General features: G+C 39.3%; 1 protein-coding gene across 1 annotated transcript; it reads right to left on the bottom strand.

Moving 5' to 3' along the window:
• Window positions 1-1,349: 1,349 nt before the first annotated feature.
• sort1b (sortilin 1b) lies at window positions 1,350-16,511 on the bottom strand. The gene is made up of 20 exons (XM_026153620.1): window positions 15,807-16,511; window positions 14,279-14,338; window positions 14,033-14,106; window positions 13,842-13,944; window positions 13,560-13,721; window positions 13,194-13,267; window positions 12,101-12,150; window positions 11,625-11,752; window positions 11,012-11,156; window positions 10,376-10,531; window positions 9,891-9,997; window positions 8,245-8,347; window positions 7,936-8,107; window positions 6,668-6,858; window positions 6,383-6,572; window positions 5,985-6,101; window positions 5,034-5,142; window positions 3,049-3,161; window positions 2,738-2,867; window positions 1,350-2,396 (listed from the first exon to the last, which is right to left on the bottom strand). The coding sequence occupies exons 1-20, from the start codon at window positions 16,077-16,079 to the stop codon at window positions 2,382-2,384; spliced, it is 2,472 nt and encodes an 823-aa protein (XP_026009405.1). The 5' UTR covers window positions 16,080-16,511; the 3' UTR covers window positions 1,350-2,381.
• Between the last annotated feature and the right edge of the window lie 1,629 nt (window positions 16,512-18,140).

The following is an 18,140-nucleotide window of genomic DNA, read 5'->3' as shown; positions in this document are numbered from 1 at the left end:
GGTACCATCACAAGAAAAATATTTTGAATTTGATGGTAGCAACAAATGTCCAAAAAGTTAGGAGAGTGCCATCGTGTAACATCCCCTCGTCTTCTAACAAATGCATTTTCTTTGTTCTACTGTGAATAAAATCTGGGTTTATGCGACGTACAAATCACTGCACTGTTTTTTTTGGAACTGGGTTTTTATAAATCATGTGAAAATATCCCCAGTTGACAGTTACCCATTATTATTGTAAGTCTCACATTCTTGCATTACTGCCGTTAGTGACAAACCACCACGCAGCACAAATAGAGGAACATATGAATTTATTGGCAAACCCAAAGAAAATTGTCTCAAATATACAGAAAAGAGAAACATATCAGATAAAAAGGTGTAACCTTGTATATGTACAGAACCATCACAATGACTTCATTTATACAGCAGTTTTAAATTTTAAGAAAAAGTGTGTTACCTTCACCTAAAGCAATAAATGGTCGTAATAAGAACTCGCCAGGTCTCTTCCAGTGTAAAGCGGCTACATGATAACCCTGTGTCCACTCTGCTTTTATTCAAGATCACTTTCTTGTCAAAGTAGCCAGTATTAAATCTCATACCAACATAGGAAAAAAAAAAAAAAAAAAAAAAAAAGAATAACCAAGTTATTACAGGTCATTTTCTTTTCACAGCTGTAGATATAAGTATTATTGAGAGTTAACATGCAGTTCGGTGGGAGCTCATATAAAACAGACATTTACTGCTGAAAAATTATTCTTAGGCAACAAGTGCAACTTAGAGATGTCACTGACATACAGGATGAAACTGATTACATATCAGATGATATAAATAAAAACAAAAATCAAAAATAAAATCAGTAAATAGATGCTGGCCACACATTAGGTCCTCACACCAGGCACTTGTATAACCACATCCAATTTACTGCACTCTGAACCAGCTTTTCACCAATAAATTAAACTTTAAAACAAGACAGACAAATAATTGTGCAAAACAACAAACAACATAAGACAGAGTCGTTAAGACTGATTAAAAACAAAACAGTAGTTCACTACAGCTTCAAATGCAGAGATCCACCCACCAAACAAAACAGTCTTGGCATGGCTTTGGCTCTTATCCAGCCATGGTTACAGCAGGAGTTATGCTATACAACATATATAGATTTGTTGGTTTTCATATTGCTATATTTCCAGAACCAAATAATGTTGATTAACTTGGTTATATGTTTGTGTGGTTTAAAAAACTCTTTAATTCTGTAATTTTTACTCTAAAACTATATTTGTTTCTGAACATCTTTGAACTGCAATCTGTCAGTTGTTATATAATTTGCAAAAGTTGATTAGTACCAAAACTGCTGAAATTGTTACAAACATGACAATTATATGACTACAGTGATCATTTGTCTCATCACAACAGGTCAGGTTTAAGAAAAATGTTATACTACAAACTCTTAGCATTACAGGAGGCCTTGTGCTTGAGGCAATTCGAACTGCAGACAACATTTTAAACAATTTCTGTCCTGAAACAGACATACTTCACTACCCTTGCAGTTAATGCACAACGACAACGATTCATCCAACAAACCTAAAAATAACATGTTACTACAGAATTTTTTTTGATGTGCACGGAGAATTTTATTGCTATAAAATGCTATGGACATGGAAATTTCCACATTCCTTATTACTTTAAAGAAGACGTGTGCCAAACATTTGGACGCTGGTATTCCAAATACAAGATTTTACATTTTGGTCAGGCTTAAGACCCCAAATTTATAAAGCCCTCAATATTGAAGGACAGTTTTTGACAAACAAATAGTTTGTTAAAACTAGGTTAAGAGTCAAGTGTTCCAAAAGAATTACCAACCATTCAACAACCTTTTTTTTGTTTTGCTTTTTTAAACACTTACCAAACTGATACCACATCAAAAAATGGCAAAGAAAAACAGGTTTATGTACAAGTGCATGAGAAAAGAAGTGTGAAATATTTCCAGGTGCACTCCAAGGTGATAGAGAGGGAGAACCCGTAATGCGGTGGCGATGGATTTATACAACCAGCTTTAGATTACGGCATAATTTCTTTATCTCCTAAAAATAAATAACTTTGGGATTCAAACTCACTCAACAGAATCAATAACTGAAGCAAAACACAGTAAGACCTTCGTTGTAATGCTCCTCAACTGTGGCATTAGTCTCAGAGAGCCTCTGTACATTCATCAGACTGAACCAATGACAGCAGAAGGACAGATTCTTCATCTGTAGCCAAGGCCAAAGTTTATACTAAAAGGTGAAAATAAAAGTATCTGGAGACAAAAAGAGCGGCAGGAACAGCGGCAGGTCACGGGGCCCTGTAAGAAACCTGTTGCTCAGTTGCTTGACAGGTTGTGCCTGCTATTCAAGCAGATCCTGTGCAAAGAGAAGACAAGAGCGTAACAGGGAAGTCAGAGAGAACACGTAAGCAAACAAAGGCACATATGCAAACATTTACCTTTCCCTTTAAACACCAACCAGTTATCTATACTCCCCTACAAAACTTGCATACTATTTGAAAATTTTCTGAAAAGCTGAAACATTTAAAATTATTATTTTTCTATTATGTTGACGCTGAAAAACGGGTAATGAACAACTCGTTTCTACGACCATGAAGCTGCCCAAAAGCACCATTAACAGTAGCTAATATTCTTAATGACCACTACCCGTTCTTATTACCCATGTTCCAAAAAGGGAAGAAAAGTTAGCCACTGTACCTCATCTGAGTCATCATGAAACTCTATTTTGCCATTTTGAGTGTGGTTGGTCTCCAGCGGTTCGTCTATCCCATCAGCAGCATTGGCCTCAACATGCTGCTGTAGCACAGAGTACCTGTGAACCAAGAACCTGCAGGGCACATTCACACATTGCTCAGGTTAATCACAACCATTTGAAAACTATGCAAAGCAAACATGAAGAGCATTTTTTCAAAACTAGATTATAAAGTTTGTTATGCTCGACATATTTTCCTGTAGACAGCTTAAGGTTATCTGCTGGAGTAAAATCCTGTGTGCCAAGGTATACTAACCTGCCACCGCAGACATATTTCTTGACAAAGACTACTCCTACTGCAATACTCAGAATCAGGACTATGACAACTGTTATCACAACGGGCACAGACTTGGAGGCCTTATTGTCCACCTGTGAAAGTAAGAGCAAACAAAAAAGAAAATGGCAGTATAAGAAGACATACACTTGAACATGAATGGGGGAGGGGGGTGCAGGGGGCTCTTTCAGCTGCTCCCTTTGCTTCATAAAGAGTCACTACAACAGACTGGTCTGCATATCTATCTAAGGAAAAAAAAAAAAAAAAAAAAAAAAAATGAATTTCCCGCAGGGGCGATTCTAGGATTAGAGCTTTGGGGGTGCTGAGAGAGAGAGCTGCCCAGCCAGGCAAGATAAATCATATGATTCTTAAATTCATCAAGTCTCTCTGTCCCTGGGTCCTCGTCTCAAAACATGACATCACTGTTTTGTACATTTTAACACAATTTAATCCCCACATTTGTGAAAGAAAAGCAAAACACTTTTTTGAAAAGTCTGTAACAAAACCATCAAATCTGATCAAGGTTATTTAAATGCTGCAAAAGAAGAATGGATTGGAATAAAACAAATACATATCTAACCTTAATTACTGCGGGAGAATAATGAATGATGCTCATAGTGAGTAAAAAGTAAACTGAGTGCATTTTTTGGACAGAGATTCACTTTTAATGTGTATGTATAATATAATACAGATCCATATTAAAAAATAAATAAATAAATAAATTTTTACAAATCTTTACTGCAGATACTAATTTTACTAATTTAATAATACTAATTTTGTGTTGTAAGATTTATGGGTTTCATGCTTTCATAGTGGTCCTTGGGAGAGCTTGACATTTTTATCAGGTGGTCCACACTGTAAAAAGTTTGAGAAACACTGGTAAGTGTCTGTGTGCTTTTGGAAAACATTTAAAGCTGCTGTACAGAATCTTTGAAACAAGCTTAAAAGATTTTTAGAAACAGAGCACTCTGCTTCTCTTTACAGCTCCTCACTCCACCAGGGCTGTTTGGCACCTTCTGATAGTGTGCAAATGTGTACGTACTGCGGCAGTCATACAGACAACTGGACGGTCCAAAAGTTGGCCTACCTATTACTGGCTGAGGTTTCAGTAGAGTTGTGGCTGAACCACATAAAAATATATCATTAATTTTAATCTCCCCAATCAATGATAATTTTTGGGGGTGCTGAAGCACCCCCAAAAATGGGCTAAAATTGCCCCTGATTTCCCGCAGGAACCTACCCGAGGGATTAATAAAGTTCCATCTATATTTGATTTGGCATTTTTACACCAGATTCTTTTCCTGGTGAAACCCCATAGAGGGATTTGTGTCTCCTCCCAGTCTTGAATCGAGGAAATTTGTGTAAACCACTACACTACGGAACCACTAGCCTTGGGAGCTTTGGGGGGGGGGAGAGAATGGCAATTGGAGTTCTTTAGGCTTGTGACATTTCACAAACTCTTCCCTTTTTGGAGGTGGTGCTCAAGGTACTTGACCCACTACTGATCACGTGGGTCGTGATGTCATTAGCCAAAATGTGGAAAAAGGGGGGCGATCATCACTGGGGGTTCAATATGTGGGACTCTCCACCATTTGTTTGTAGGACTGAAGAAATGGCCTGTATTTATATAGCGCTTTACTAGTCCCTAAGGACCCCAAAGCGCTTTACATATCCAGTCATCCACCCATTCACACACTGGTGATGGCAAGCTACATTGTAGCCACAGCCAACCTGGGGCGCACTGACAGAGGCGAGGCTGCCGGACACTGGCGCCACCGGGCCCTCTGACCACCACCAGTAGGCAACGGGTGAAGTGTCTTGGATGACAGTTGAAACGTCTTCCTTTGTTCAAGCTCTCGAGACTACCTTTAAATCGATGACTGAGAACCTAAACAGTCATTTGAAACAACTAATATGCTTACATGGATAAATATGAACAATAAGTCTTAGGATGCAGAGATACTGACCAGAAGTTCCGGGCCGACTAGGTCACTCACACATCTCTTGCTGAGGTCGATCTCTTTACGCGTATGCACCTCTCCTCCTTCACATTTATCCCCAGGGATTTTCCTGTAGCTGTGGACCGAGAGCACAGTGATGACTGCATGATCCGCCTATCAAAAGTGCATGATTGCTGTGGTTTTGGCTGTGGACTGCATAATAACCCAGTTTTAAAAGTTATTCCCAGCAGGCTGTATTTACACTCATTCTACACGATAAGAAGTTATGTTACATAAGCAGAATCCTGAAACTAAACAATTGACATTCAGAGGTTCTTAGAGCATCGTTTCTCCTTCTAATTTGGTTCACTTAGATTCTTTTTATACTCCGATTATTCGATAAGCAACACCAGGAGGATGCATTACAAGGGTATCCTTTTAAAAGCATCTATATATTTTAATACATCTATTAATATTTCACATTAATTTTTTGATAAAGTTTTAAAATAAGACGAGATATGATATATTGCCTCACTCTCAGTCCATAAGGGTTGAATTCAACAATTACTCACTTTTATAGATTGGTAGGTATGCAGTGAGACAACCAAGCCTAAATAAAAATGTACTTTTTCATGCACTCTTACTTTATGGCGTTAGTCTAAACTGTCACCCTTATCTGCTTCCTCTAACTACTCTGTGTGACAATTACTTCCTCATTCTAAAAACTTTTTTCTCTTTTAGAAAAGAAAAACAAACAAACACATGTTACACTTGTGTAATCATATCTGTTTAAATATTGTAAAACAAGAAGAATATCTCTGATCAAAGCTCAGTGGCAGCATGCTGCTTTGAATAAAATGATGGTGAAAGACGCTGTTTATAGGATAATATTGCTGCCAGTACCGCCGTTTAACATTAAACTAACAATAGTGGGGAGCAGAGATCTCTTGGATACGAAGGTTGAAGCTGGAACCTTACCCACTAGTCTGCAACTGCTCCTCTTTGCCCTGCAGACAGAACTCCAACACTTTGTCTCTCAGGTCCGGCTGCTCCACACACTCCGAGCTGTTCTCTTTACGGTAGTACCCAAAGTCACTGCAAGCAGTCACACAATGCCACATTTGATAAGTCCTTGAAGCCCCAGTTCGTTAATGTGGAAATAGCCATTCCAATTTGTTTTTACGCTGCAATTTGATCTCATTTCCTCATGCTAAAATTCAAATCATTTCTGTTTTTAAAATCCATTCATTACAAAGACAACATCTTGAATGAGCTCCAGCAAAATATCTACAACAGTCTGATCATCAATAACAACACTCAGTTGCAGTTAGTTAGCGGTGCTTATACTTCAGCATATTACCGTCTCCAAGTCTTACCACATGAAGTCATCCAGGGTGCATAAACACGGGGTTGGCTGGGTGTTGACTATGTAATCGCGCCCGTTCCAGCAAACAGAGTCCTTCCTTAGACGCAAGAACTTCTCTTTGTAGCCCAGCAAGCAACCATCATTGGGATCACTGATATCATCAGAGTGGGCCAACCACTGCACATAGTCATAGTCTCCACCTTTATAAAAAAAAAAATAATAATTTGTTAGTATTACACCATGTTTAATTTAAAATAAAAACCTACTGACAATGGGTTTAAATCGCATCACTCACATGTTCTAGTAAGAAGTTCTTTGAAGTCAATGGTAAACGAGGTCCAATACTGGCTGAGGTAAGAGTCTCTGTAGCCCCAGATACTAACATTCATAGAACGTGCTCCTGGCTCTGATGCAAGTCCAGTAAAGAAGATGGGATCTTTGGTGAAGTTGTACTCATTCCAGCACTGTCCTTCATCAGTAGAGAATCTGGCAGAAAAATATTCCAACATCAGCATAATCAGCATAAGCAAAAAGGCTAAAACCAACAGCATTTTATGGATTACACATAAGACTTTTTTACATTCATGTTCCTCAAGGCTTGGTTCAAACAATGTCCATGACAGTGATGACAAAGACCAAGAGTTTGCATACATATTCCTCATCCTCAACCAGTCATGGCAGATGGCCGCTCCTACCTGAGCCTGGATTTGTCAAAGGTTTCTTCCTGTTAAAAGGGAGTTTTTCCTTCCCACTGTCACCTAAGCGCTTGCTCATAGGGAGTTACATGATTGTTGGGCTTTTCTCTGTTCTTTCGTATTGTAGTGTCTCTGTGAAGGTTCTGTCATCCAGGTCATCGTAGTCAAAGGAGCTTGCAAAGAAAAGCGTCTGGACTTCTTTAAGTTGCTTGAAGACGTTTCACCTCTCATCCGAGAAGCTTCTTCAGTTCTAAGGTCAAATGGTGGGGAGTCCCAGATTTAAACCTAGTGGGAGTGACCCCCCACAGAGGGACAAAAGGACCCCCTGATGATCCTCTAATCGCCTGAACCAAGGTGTGAAACTGGGTGTGGGTCCCAATCAGCCAGAGTTTCGGGTGAGCTCATTTGAAACCTGACCCCACCTTATCATTCGCAAGCTCCTTTGACGTATTGTAGTGTCATTACCTTACAATATCAAGCACCTTGTGGCAGCTGTTGTTGTGATTTGATGCTATTTAATAAAACTGAATTGAATTGAATATTTACTAGCCTCTATGCAAGAGTTTGCATAGATATTTACTACAAGCAAAAGGCTACATGTCACTACACCGTAGTTTTGTGCATGCATATTGATTATTTGTGGCAGTTGAGACCTGTGCTAAGTGAAAGTAATACATAAAAGGTCAAACTTAGTAAGAATACCATTGTAACATTAGTGGAAAAGTGCCCAGAGTCATGATTATGGCATGAAAGAAAACATGTTCGTATTTCATCAAATTAGTGGAAAGGTGTGAATTTCTGCACACAGTCAGCTAAATCAGTAAATACCAGTTAAACAAGTCTGGCGTTCCCTTTAACTGCAACTCACTTAATCTTGTTGACAGGGTTTGTCACGCTGTGCTCCACGGCCACCAGCAGACCTCCCGAGTCCAGAATAGCATAGTGATGGGGTCCATCAAGAGCCTTTATCCAGGTATAGCCACCATCATCAGACACATACACATCTGGTCTCATCACTGAGATAGCATCACCAACACTTCCTGATAAAGCAAATACAGATAAAGAAATGTTAGAAGGGGGAAAAAAAAAACCTCTTATTTATTAAAAGATAAATTATGCTCAAGTTTATTTTAAAAAGAAAGTTTAAAAAATATTTTTATGAAAGCTCTGAGTTTACCGTGAGCTATGATGAGACCCACAGCATTTGGTTCAGTCAGAGGGAGCATGGGGATGTTGAGCTTCTGAGAAGTACTGTAGGCAGCATGGATGTGAAGACTGCACTGCAGATAATAAACCAAACACAGCTATTTATAGTATTAAGTAGTAGATGTGCTGGTCCTAGTTTCCTAGTTTTCAAATAGCACTATAAGGTACCTGTGAACACAAACACTGAGGTTTTTCAAGTGGCTTTAATGTTTTATATTATTAGCTACTAATAAGAATATATGTGAAGGGCCCTTTAAATCACATTGCTCACACACATACACAATAATAATATAAAAGACAGCAACTAATAATATACAAATAACTCCTTTAATATATTATAAGAGACTGAGGTGAATGCTGAGTAAGTAGCATAACAGTGTTCACAGATGGGAGGAGCTCTGCTGCTACACTAGTAAAGAACGATGGCACGGTTGGGGTAAATTTCTAAGGAAGCTTGGTGAATCAATAACCTTAAACCACTGGGTTATATTTCACACAAATCCTCTATCATACAGGCACACGGCCTTGTTATCCAACCAGCGCTCATATTTACTGACAGAGTGTACACTCCCTCTTTGTGCAATAAAAAAAAACCCAGAAGCATCCCTTACTAACACATTCAGGGCAATCAGTTTCATATCCACGATTGAGCTCCTGTACTTACATGAACTAAACACAAGTTACACAAGTTTTCTTTGCTTGATATACCAACACACTGTCAATGCTTCCTTAACAATTAAAACTACATCAAATGTTCACTGCCCAACATGACCGACAGTTTCCAGTCTGTAGAGTTTATAAACAACAATCTGAATCCATTTTTGTTTCCTTTCCTCTTCATATGAAGAGAGGAAGGTCTGGGTTGGAGTTTTTGTTATCAACATAAATCGGACTAAAGGAAGAGCTGCATCTGCTTTTTAGAATTTGTTTAGGTTTAAAAACCGCACTCGTTTTACTTTATTTCTCATTACACTGCTTCTGGGCTGAACCTTTACTATGGGCAGGGCTTCAATAGTTAACACATGCCAGAGTGACAGAACCAGGTAAGGCAAAGGTAACACATTACTCAAGGCTAACAAGTGTTTTTCCAGATGACAGAATTCCATGAAGTGTGAAGGAATATCTCCAGGAAAAATAGCTAGTTTTTAAAGCTACACTTCCCAGGCCTGCTGCAGAAACACTGTTTAAAAACATCAGCAATAAAAAGACATTACAACAAGCAGCGTTTTAAGGCCTGACACCACAGTCCTGGGCTAAACATTTAATGTTTGGTAATAAAGCTTTAAAGTAGATTATTTATTGATTAGTGTGGTTTTATTTTATTTATGCTTTAATGTCATTATAAAAAAGAAAAACCATTTATTTTATAAAAAAAATATGTCACTGTAAACATCAAGGCTCAACTGAAAAAGTAGAAGAAGAACTGAGCCCTAGTCTCAATAACATAAGTTTTGATCTGTACTTAAAAAGTGATTTCTCATAGCAGTTTGACCCTGTACTTTATAGACATGTACAACAGTTTTCACAAGGACACATCAATTTTGTTTTTTCTCTAAACAAAGCAACTTCTTCCATTTTCCCCTTTTATTTTATTTATTTTTCTAATATTTTATTTACCTTGTCTGGGTCCTTGGCTGTAGCATCACACTTGCTGTTGGCAGGTTTCTGGAGGGGTACCCACTCCCCTCCCTGGTCAAAGGACACCACAGACTGCACAGAGTTATCTGGAACGACAAGACAAAACTTCTACAGTTGCAGAAACTTTGTGGGAACTCCTGTCTGGAAATAGCATGCTGGGGAAAAAACTTCAATATGTTTTTGTCCCCAGCAATATTTAGTCAGATTTATACTGTCTGCAAGGTTTAGGTGGTGCTCAGTTACTTCAGACAGGTAACACATCTAACACTGAGCAGCTATTTAAATATTTATACAACACCATCTCTCTGGTGTAAAATAGAGCAGTCACAGGTGTGTGTATGTGTGTCTTTGTGCATGCATGTCTGTGTATTGCGTCCATGCATGTGTGTGTTTCAGGGGGAATCTGATTACATGTATATGTTGTTACTTCTTTATCTAAGAACATTCGAATAGAATAGAGCTACCTTCAGCCAGGACGCTGGTGATAAAAACTCCTCGTAGAGAAGTAACATTAGTGAAGTCTGTATCTCCCCCCGTAGTGGTGTAAAGGTGGCGCTCCAGTGACTTGGAATACACAGTACCTCGGTCGTCTGACACATAGATTGTACCAAATCCAGTATCTGTAGAAAAAAAAAGTATTAAAATGTAATGTGAGGTAATAATACCCATTTCAAGATACTGTTTCAGGGCTGGTTCTGTAATAAGATCTGCCAAGACACACTCTCTGACGCATAGGTGGGGTGAAACAAGCTCTAGGGCCTTTTTAACAAAAGCCATTTGCAGGCACTGTTCAAACTACCACATAAAACTTTGGCTCACTCAGAAAAGTCCCTGCATCTAAAAGAAAAATCACATTTGGCTTTGTGTGCTAAACATGAAAGTCATCAGAAGTGCTGTGAATGACAATTAATGATTGATGTATGACTTTTGAATGTAACTTATTACTCAGTACAAGGTTAATATGTTGAAGGTCTAGTTGCTCACGTGAGGACAAGTAAAAACCTTCACACTGTAATATAGTAATAAATACCATGCTTTCAGTTCACTCAGTTCTCTACATTCACTACAAGCAAAAGTACAGAGTTTCTTTATCTGCTGACCTCCTGGCTCGTCGACATGCATGAAGACCATTTCATCGTTCGCTGCCAGGATAGAGTAGAACTGCTCATGACCAACAGGAGGCAGCTGGGCAATGTTCCAACTATCACCCTGATCCACTGACACGTGGATTGTCCGCAGAGTGCCCTGTGGAAAAGGTGGGGAAGGAAAGAAAACAGATGAAAGGAGGCGAGGACAGGAACAGCTCACATACTTTTATTACTAATACCGTTTACCTGTACTGGGGCAAATTAGAAGAACACTTAGCAAGCTATTCTCATATCTAGGCTCTGATAAATTGAGTAAAAATGACCTCTCCTGAGGGAGGAATATGAATATGCTTATGATTGTATTGCTTTCTGCTAATTTCTCCATCAGTCGCAATGTCACTTTTAAACTTCCTCACAAGTGTGTAGTTACATGAACCACGTGATATCTCTTTAAAAAACAAACCAACAGAAGGAACAGCTATTTTGAATACGCTTGTACTACAACATAATGATAATAATAATAATAATAATAATAATGTCATGAACAGAGAAAAGCAAACAAACAATATTTCGCCTGATCTAGTTTGCATATTATTATCTAGATTACAACCCGCTGTACACTGACCTTTCCCGTCATTACAGATGCAAAGAGGAAGCGTCCGCCAAGGCCAAAAGAGTAGATCTTACTGGCAACAGTCTTGATGGTTTTGCCGTAGTTGGTCGTCCTCCTCAGTTCCAGCATTCCTCGATCACCTGAAAAATTGAAGGAAAAAAAAAAAAACCAAAAACCCACAACTTAGACGTGCAAGAGCAACAAATACATGCAAAAATATAAGTGCAGCTAATAGTTACGTGTAATTTTTAAGAGAAATGACAGCCTAAATCGTGAAAATATGGAGGAAGTTAGAGCTGGCTGGGAGTATACATCAGTGTGAAGCATGTTTCCACTTAAATCTTTTATGTGAAAAATTCTACACTGCCCTAAATAAATTCAAGAGACATTTCATGCACTGCTCCCCAGTCATCTACAACACAAAAATAAATGAGATTAAAGTACATGTCGATTTACTCCAGCGTTGGTTAGATGGGGGAATTACTTACTGCAGGAGCCGTTGAGGCTGGCTGTAAAGTAGATTGTATTTTTTCTTCCCCTAGAAGGAGAATGGAGATCATAGAGTGATTACACAGTCAGTGACATATTTAGTAAAACAAATGCACACTGCTTTATTATGAGTATGTAATGGTATGCTTGCATCTTAATAAACAACAGTGCATGCAGAAGCATTCTTGCAACAAGGAAGAAATCTGGTCTAATACAGGACTCTGCTGTTGTAAGACTACTGTGAAGTCTTGCTTCACAGTGCAAGTCACATGATACTGCTTATCGTATACAACCAGCCCTTTATAAATATGTACTTTCTGTTTCTGTTGAGTGTTGTGTTCAGAAAATTCCTGACCCAGATAAAAGTGACCCATTTTCCTGCAGCCTTTTAAGCCTAACTTCTTTATGGACAATAATCAAAGGTTATGTTTCAGGAAGACTTTTTTGAACGCGCAGTTCCTCTGGACACCTGGACAACACAGCCTTAAAGCTGAAACTTAAAAGACAGAGATGCCAAGATAAGACTGTGACAAATACCAGGAAGGGCCATGAAAAACAGCATTTGTGCTGCAAGGGCTTGGCCACAAAATGGGTAGTTAAACAGCCGATGACTGCAATGTAGTTTTAGTGCCCATTTGGGGGGGAAGAAAAAAGGTGCAGCAACAATAAACCCTGATAGAAAACCACTGAACATGTATGTCCCATAATGACAAAAATTGTATATCTTCCTTTGCTTATCTTAAATCATCAAAGGGGCATGTTTGAATAACTTTAAACACATTGAGAGTAAGTTTAAGCATATTTTATTTTGATAAACAATGAAGCACTAGATTAGAGACAGGTGGAACTTCACCGTCTTCCCCTGTCTGTAACAATGAGGCTGTTGGAAAAACTAAGTCATGCTGCCTTTCAGGTTGTACAATCACTTCCTGAAATACCGCAGCATGCCATACCAGTAAAAAAGCTCTACTTCCCCCTTAAAGTGACTAAAAACAATTCCATGAAACTTTTTGCTATTGTGGTTATAAAGTAGGTACTTGTTCACTGCGCATCTGAAGAAGATTCTGGAGCTATCAGTTTGTCTTTTCTTACCATTTTACCAGACACACCATTCTGTGAATGTTTTTCCAATTTACGCCAAAGTCTTCAGACAGCCACAGCTCATACTGAGAAAGGAAACAAAGAATAAGTCAGTACGTATCTGCAACAGCCCCACATAAACATGGGGCAGAACAGAATTCTATAAACCAGTTCACAGACTCAAAAGCCATGCTTATAAATGCACTGTGTGCAAACGTACAAAACAATGAAGACTGCTTGACCTTCATTGAATTATTTGATGTAATATATGCATGCAGAGGCACTACTTGAGCTTTCAACTTGACAGAAACAGTCCACTTTGAATCCTAACTGGTTCCTTTTCACACAAAATACAGGTCTTTAGTATTCACTCCTTACGTCGTTGCTGAGGACAACCAGCACACTGGAATTCTCAGGGTTGTACGTGATCTGCGTCAAGGGGTTGAAAGGCAAGTTCCGGTCGGTGAAGCTCTTTCCAAAGTCCTCAGAGACAAAAATGCGGGTCTTGAGGTCTCCAGACACTTCAGCTGTCAGAATCACCTAAAAGCCAGAGTTCAACAGGTTCTTAACTGCAGGAACAGTGGTTAGTTCAAGTCTAAAAATACTCTTGATGAGTACATGAAGTACATGTGGTGAGGACTTGATCAAGATAAGGCTTACTTTGCCTGAGTTATTGGGGCTGATTGCAATGCCGAACTCTGATCTTATGAAGGTGTTGTTGATGAGGCCGGTTACATCCTGAAATGACTTGCCGTAGTCCTCACTGGCAGAAAAATTGTTTCAGTCAAATTAAATGCAAATAAAATGTAAGCCATGTGCATTTTTCCAGATTAAAAGGTAAATTCCATTACCTTCGATAGAGTTTCGACTGTCCAAGTTTTACCATGAAGAACGGGACCTGAAATGTCGTCAAGGCCAGAATAACCTGCCAAGAAGGAAGGTTAGCTTAAGGAAAGTGGACCATGCACCATTTATTAAAGTGCACAAGACCCTTAAGTGTGTCATCTGCATTCAGTGTACAAAGCCAAGTTTGCAAAAACCACACCACATAACTAATGGAAAACATGTTAGGTGCAAATGGTGATAAGTACACTCACCCCTGTGCCATCTCCAACCCAAGCCAGCGACACCGAGCCACTCAGGTCATGGAATTCAAACTGAGACAAACAGCCAAAACATGTTCATAAATATATAAAACATAGAAAAGGCAACAATAGCAGTGTGAACTGTGTGAAACAGCACAACTATTTCAGCTGAGCTCACAAAAAGGGACAAACTGACATTGCAATTATAAACTGCAGCCACAGCCTATTTGAGTTTTTGTTTCAAATGTATTTTTGCTTTGACAGGCAGCATGTTTCACCTCACCATGTGTTCTGGCATAGACAGTTTAGTGTACAAAGTGTCTGTTCTGTTAGCAGAACAGGCGAGCAGACCTAAAGCTTCAAGCAGTTACTTGAAAGAGTTCCGAACGCAGCTACAAAATACCACAAGACAAGTAATTTAATTTTGGGGGAAATTAAACCTTAGCTGTATTTAGCTGAATTTAGCTGTAGGGCTAGGGCAAAAGTTAAACAAAGAAAACTTGCTTTAATTGTCAGTCACGAAAGCTTTAAATCTTAAGTTCTATCAAGTGTCCCATTATTCATCAACTGCATGGATGGTCACAATGGGTCTTTTTCAGCATAAGTAGCTTCAGTACTGGTTGAACCTGCAGCACTATCCTCAGGGCAAGGAGGCGGCTGAGCCACTGGGAATTCTATCAACTCCAGATTACTGGGGACAAGTATACAAAGACTGCAATGCAAAGTTGGTCACATGGCAGTGAGGAGCTAGGGAAATAAGCAGCACAGGACTCTCGTTTGCTTTGTGGAAAGAATTGCATAGTTGTGTAGATCAGATGTTTTATCTTCCTGGATAGAGTATATGCTATAAACAAAGAAGAAGAAGAAGAAGAAACAATCTCTGAAGCTTAAACTTTGCTTTTGATACCACACAAACACAGCTTTAATTACAAAATAACTGCTGCACAGCAAGTCACATGGATTCCCACTGGGCCAATTTTCCTGGAAACATTAAGGCATATTCACTGAGTGAAGGCAGAGGAAAGATTGGATAGTTTAATACCAGAATACAGTTCCATGCTTAAAATGACAAATAACATACAGGTCACAGCCTTTAGTGCAACGCTTGAAAAAGCATTGATGTCATTCTGTGCAACCAATGCAAGTCTAAAGCATGAGGAAGACTAAGTACAGTGTACCTCACTGCTCCAAATATTAAAGAAAAGAAATCATTGCAGCCTAGAGGTGTTAAGCAACAAGGCAATGGGATACCTGGCAAGACTGCCTGAGCCCGGGAAAAGTACTAGGTACATTGCAACACCCCTTATGGTAACACGTAAGGTGTTTTGTTTTGAATCTATGTTTATTGACACAAAAATACTGGTTTATGTATTTTAGGCTACCGGACATACAGGTAATAAGAGGACATGGGAGTCCACTGATGAGTATGAGTGCAATGAATAGCTTATTAGGCCTAGTCCCTGCACTTGCTTAGCACCTGCGTATCATCTTCTCGTTGTCAGACGTGTGAAGTGTAACAGGACCTCAGAGGGTAACTTACATCGTGGGTGTTGGCGTCCAACTTGGTGACATATCCTTGAAGAGCTTTACACGAGTCGTCCTCTTCGGTGCTTCTTCTTTTTATCTTGTGGTTTGGTGATGGAGCCAGCCATGCGGGAAGAGACCTCTTTACGATTTTCGCAGCTTTCCCTTCAGTGTTTGAACGCCTCACAAAACCTGACTGCCCGAGGGGCTTGGAGCCCAGCTGAAAATCTACACCTGCTGTGAAAGTGCAAGCCGATAACAGCAGGATGCCGCGGAGCAATAGTCCCATCTTCGTTCCTATTGCCACTGACAAAACAAAGGAGAGGGGTTTAAAAAAAACAAAAACACGTCTTTGTTTTCTTGTCTAGAAACTGAAGGTCGCTACAGCTCTGCCACGGATGACATCAACAAAACAGTAGTCCTCCTGACAGCGACTATTTCTATTTTGGGCTTTGGAAACACGGAGCGCCCTCGAAGCTCCAACTGTCTCACTCCGCGGTAGCGCAAATTAAATCAATTTAAAAAAAATAAAAAATCGTAATCTTGCAAATCAGCCGGCGTGCTACCGCCAATTATCCACAGAGTAACTCCTCACCAACATGATACACTGTGACAAACATAGGAATTGTGTCTGCAGGTCGTAATGCTCTATGCAGAGTGACGCTGCGATTGGCTGGTCTTTAACTGTGGCCCACCTATCAGGCCTTCCAATTGGTTCAATTGTGAAAAGGCAGTGCCAAAAGAATGGAATGGAGTGGAGGAATGGTCTGGCATTTATACACGAGCCACATTTAACCATACATTTATTTACTCTACACCAGGGATGTCATGCTCATTTTCAAGTGGGCCAGACCAGTGAAATTGCTCTTTCTGTCTGTGTAAAGAAGCTTAACCATTTCCTCAGTTATCTTTACATACAATCATACAGTATGATACAATTTTCTTTAAATGAATCAAAGTCGTTTTTTTGTATGGCCTGGCACCCTCTCAAAGTACATTTAGCAATTCTGTTTCAATTCTGACTAATTTAGAATTCATTAGACTTGTGCATGTGATGCATAATAATCCCATGACTACTGGTCATGTGTTCAAAATAACTTAAAATAACCCTTAACCCAAATTCAAAACAATCCTTAGCTGTCTGGATATGCAAAACCCCAACCCAATACCTGTGATCACATTTGAACTCTGGGTTTTAGTTTTTTCAGCAAATCTGTTGTGAAGGAGTAAAATAATATCTTGTCATATAAATGAAGGTGGGTAGACTAGATCAGAAGTCATGCTACTTGAGTGTTGTGGCTCAAGCCAGTCCAGCAACTCTGCCAGCAGCAAAAACATTGACATAGCATGGCAGCCCAAAATAAAAAACCTGTTGAACAAGTTTCAGTGGCATAAAACTCCCTGAAAACTTGAGTTTGAATCTAGAATTGAGCTATTCCCAAATGTTTCTTGGGTCATCAAGGATACCCCATTAGTTTTGTTTATTGAAAGTATGTTTCTTTATTCAGATACATTCAGGAAACCCGACAATCACAACTGTGAAGCAGGATTCCTTCACAAAGAGGACTTACAATGGACCTGAACTCCCTCCCACTGCATAGTCAGCTAATAAAAGGTAGGGAACAAAGGCAGTTTTATTCATTCGAGATGTGACTTGCAAAAACGAGACCAGAGCTTTTCTAAAAGAACCAGAATCTTCCAGTCCTGCTGTACAGTGTGCTGAGGAAAATTAGTCATATTAATAGATGGCACAGTGTACCTTAATTTGCCTGAGTACCCAGCCCATAAACAGGCGTTGCCATTCACTGAGACTGTGGGAAAGGAGAGCCTCTGTGTAAATAAGTTTGACCCACATTGACGAGAGTCATGTTAATCACATGACATGAGTTTAATAATGCTCATTTAACATCTGCAGAAATCTCAATATCTATCAATCACTCTTACTGTGCAGTCACTTAACATTTAGCTGTTTGCTATGATATCAGGCATCGTTAAAAAAAAATCCTCCTCACCTTGTACTGTCATTAAAACAAATTAAATTGTTTAGTGGAGCCTATCAGCCATAATTAGTGCCTGAACAATTGTTTGAAAGAAAAGTTCCACTTTTAAGAAGCTCTGACATATAAGCATGAAAAAGCATAAAATACCACACCCAGATTAATTTTGGCTCTGCAATTCATTAATATATAAAAGAAGGTAGGATCTAATAGGGGATCACACCTGATCCCCATGCATGCCTATTTACAGTGCTTGATACAATGTTTAGACCAGGTCACGGCTCACGGGCCACATCCAATTATATCTGGCCTGCGAGATAATTTCATATGTAAGTTATTTGGTATGTGGGAGC

The sequence above is a fragment of the Astatotilapia calliptera genome, chromosome 20 (genome assembly GCF_900246225.1).
Source record: "Astatotilapia calliptera chromosome 20, fAstCal1.2, whole genome shotgun sequence".
Taxonomy (NCBI): domain Eukaryota; kingdom Metazoa; phylum Chordata; class Actinopteri; order Cichliformes; family Cichlidae; genus Astatotilapia; species Astatotilapia calliptera.
Note: the sequence above shows the minus strand (reverse complement) of the source record. Positions and strands in the feature narration are given on the sequence as shown.

What these genes read in the sequence shown, in the direction of transcription:
- sort1b (XM_026153620.1), bottom strand. Translation starts at nt 16,079, where the DNA reads ATGGGACTATTGCTCCGCGGCATCCTGCTGTTATCGGCTTGCACTTTC. An exon ending in CAGCCTCAACGGCTCCTGCA is followed by an intron (nt 11,753 to 12,100) that starts GTAAGTAATTCC and finishes TCAATTTTTCAG; the next exon opens with GTGATCGAGGAATGCTGGAA. An exon ending in CATCTGTAATGACGGGAAAG is followed by an intron (nt 11,157 to 11,624) that starts GTCAGTGTACAG and finishes CCTTTTCCACAG; the next exon opens with GGCACTCTGCGGACAATCCA.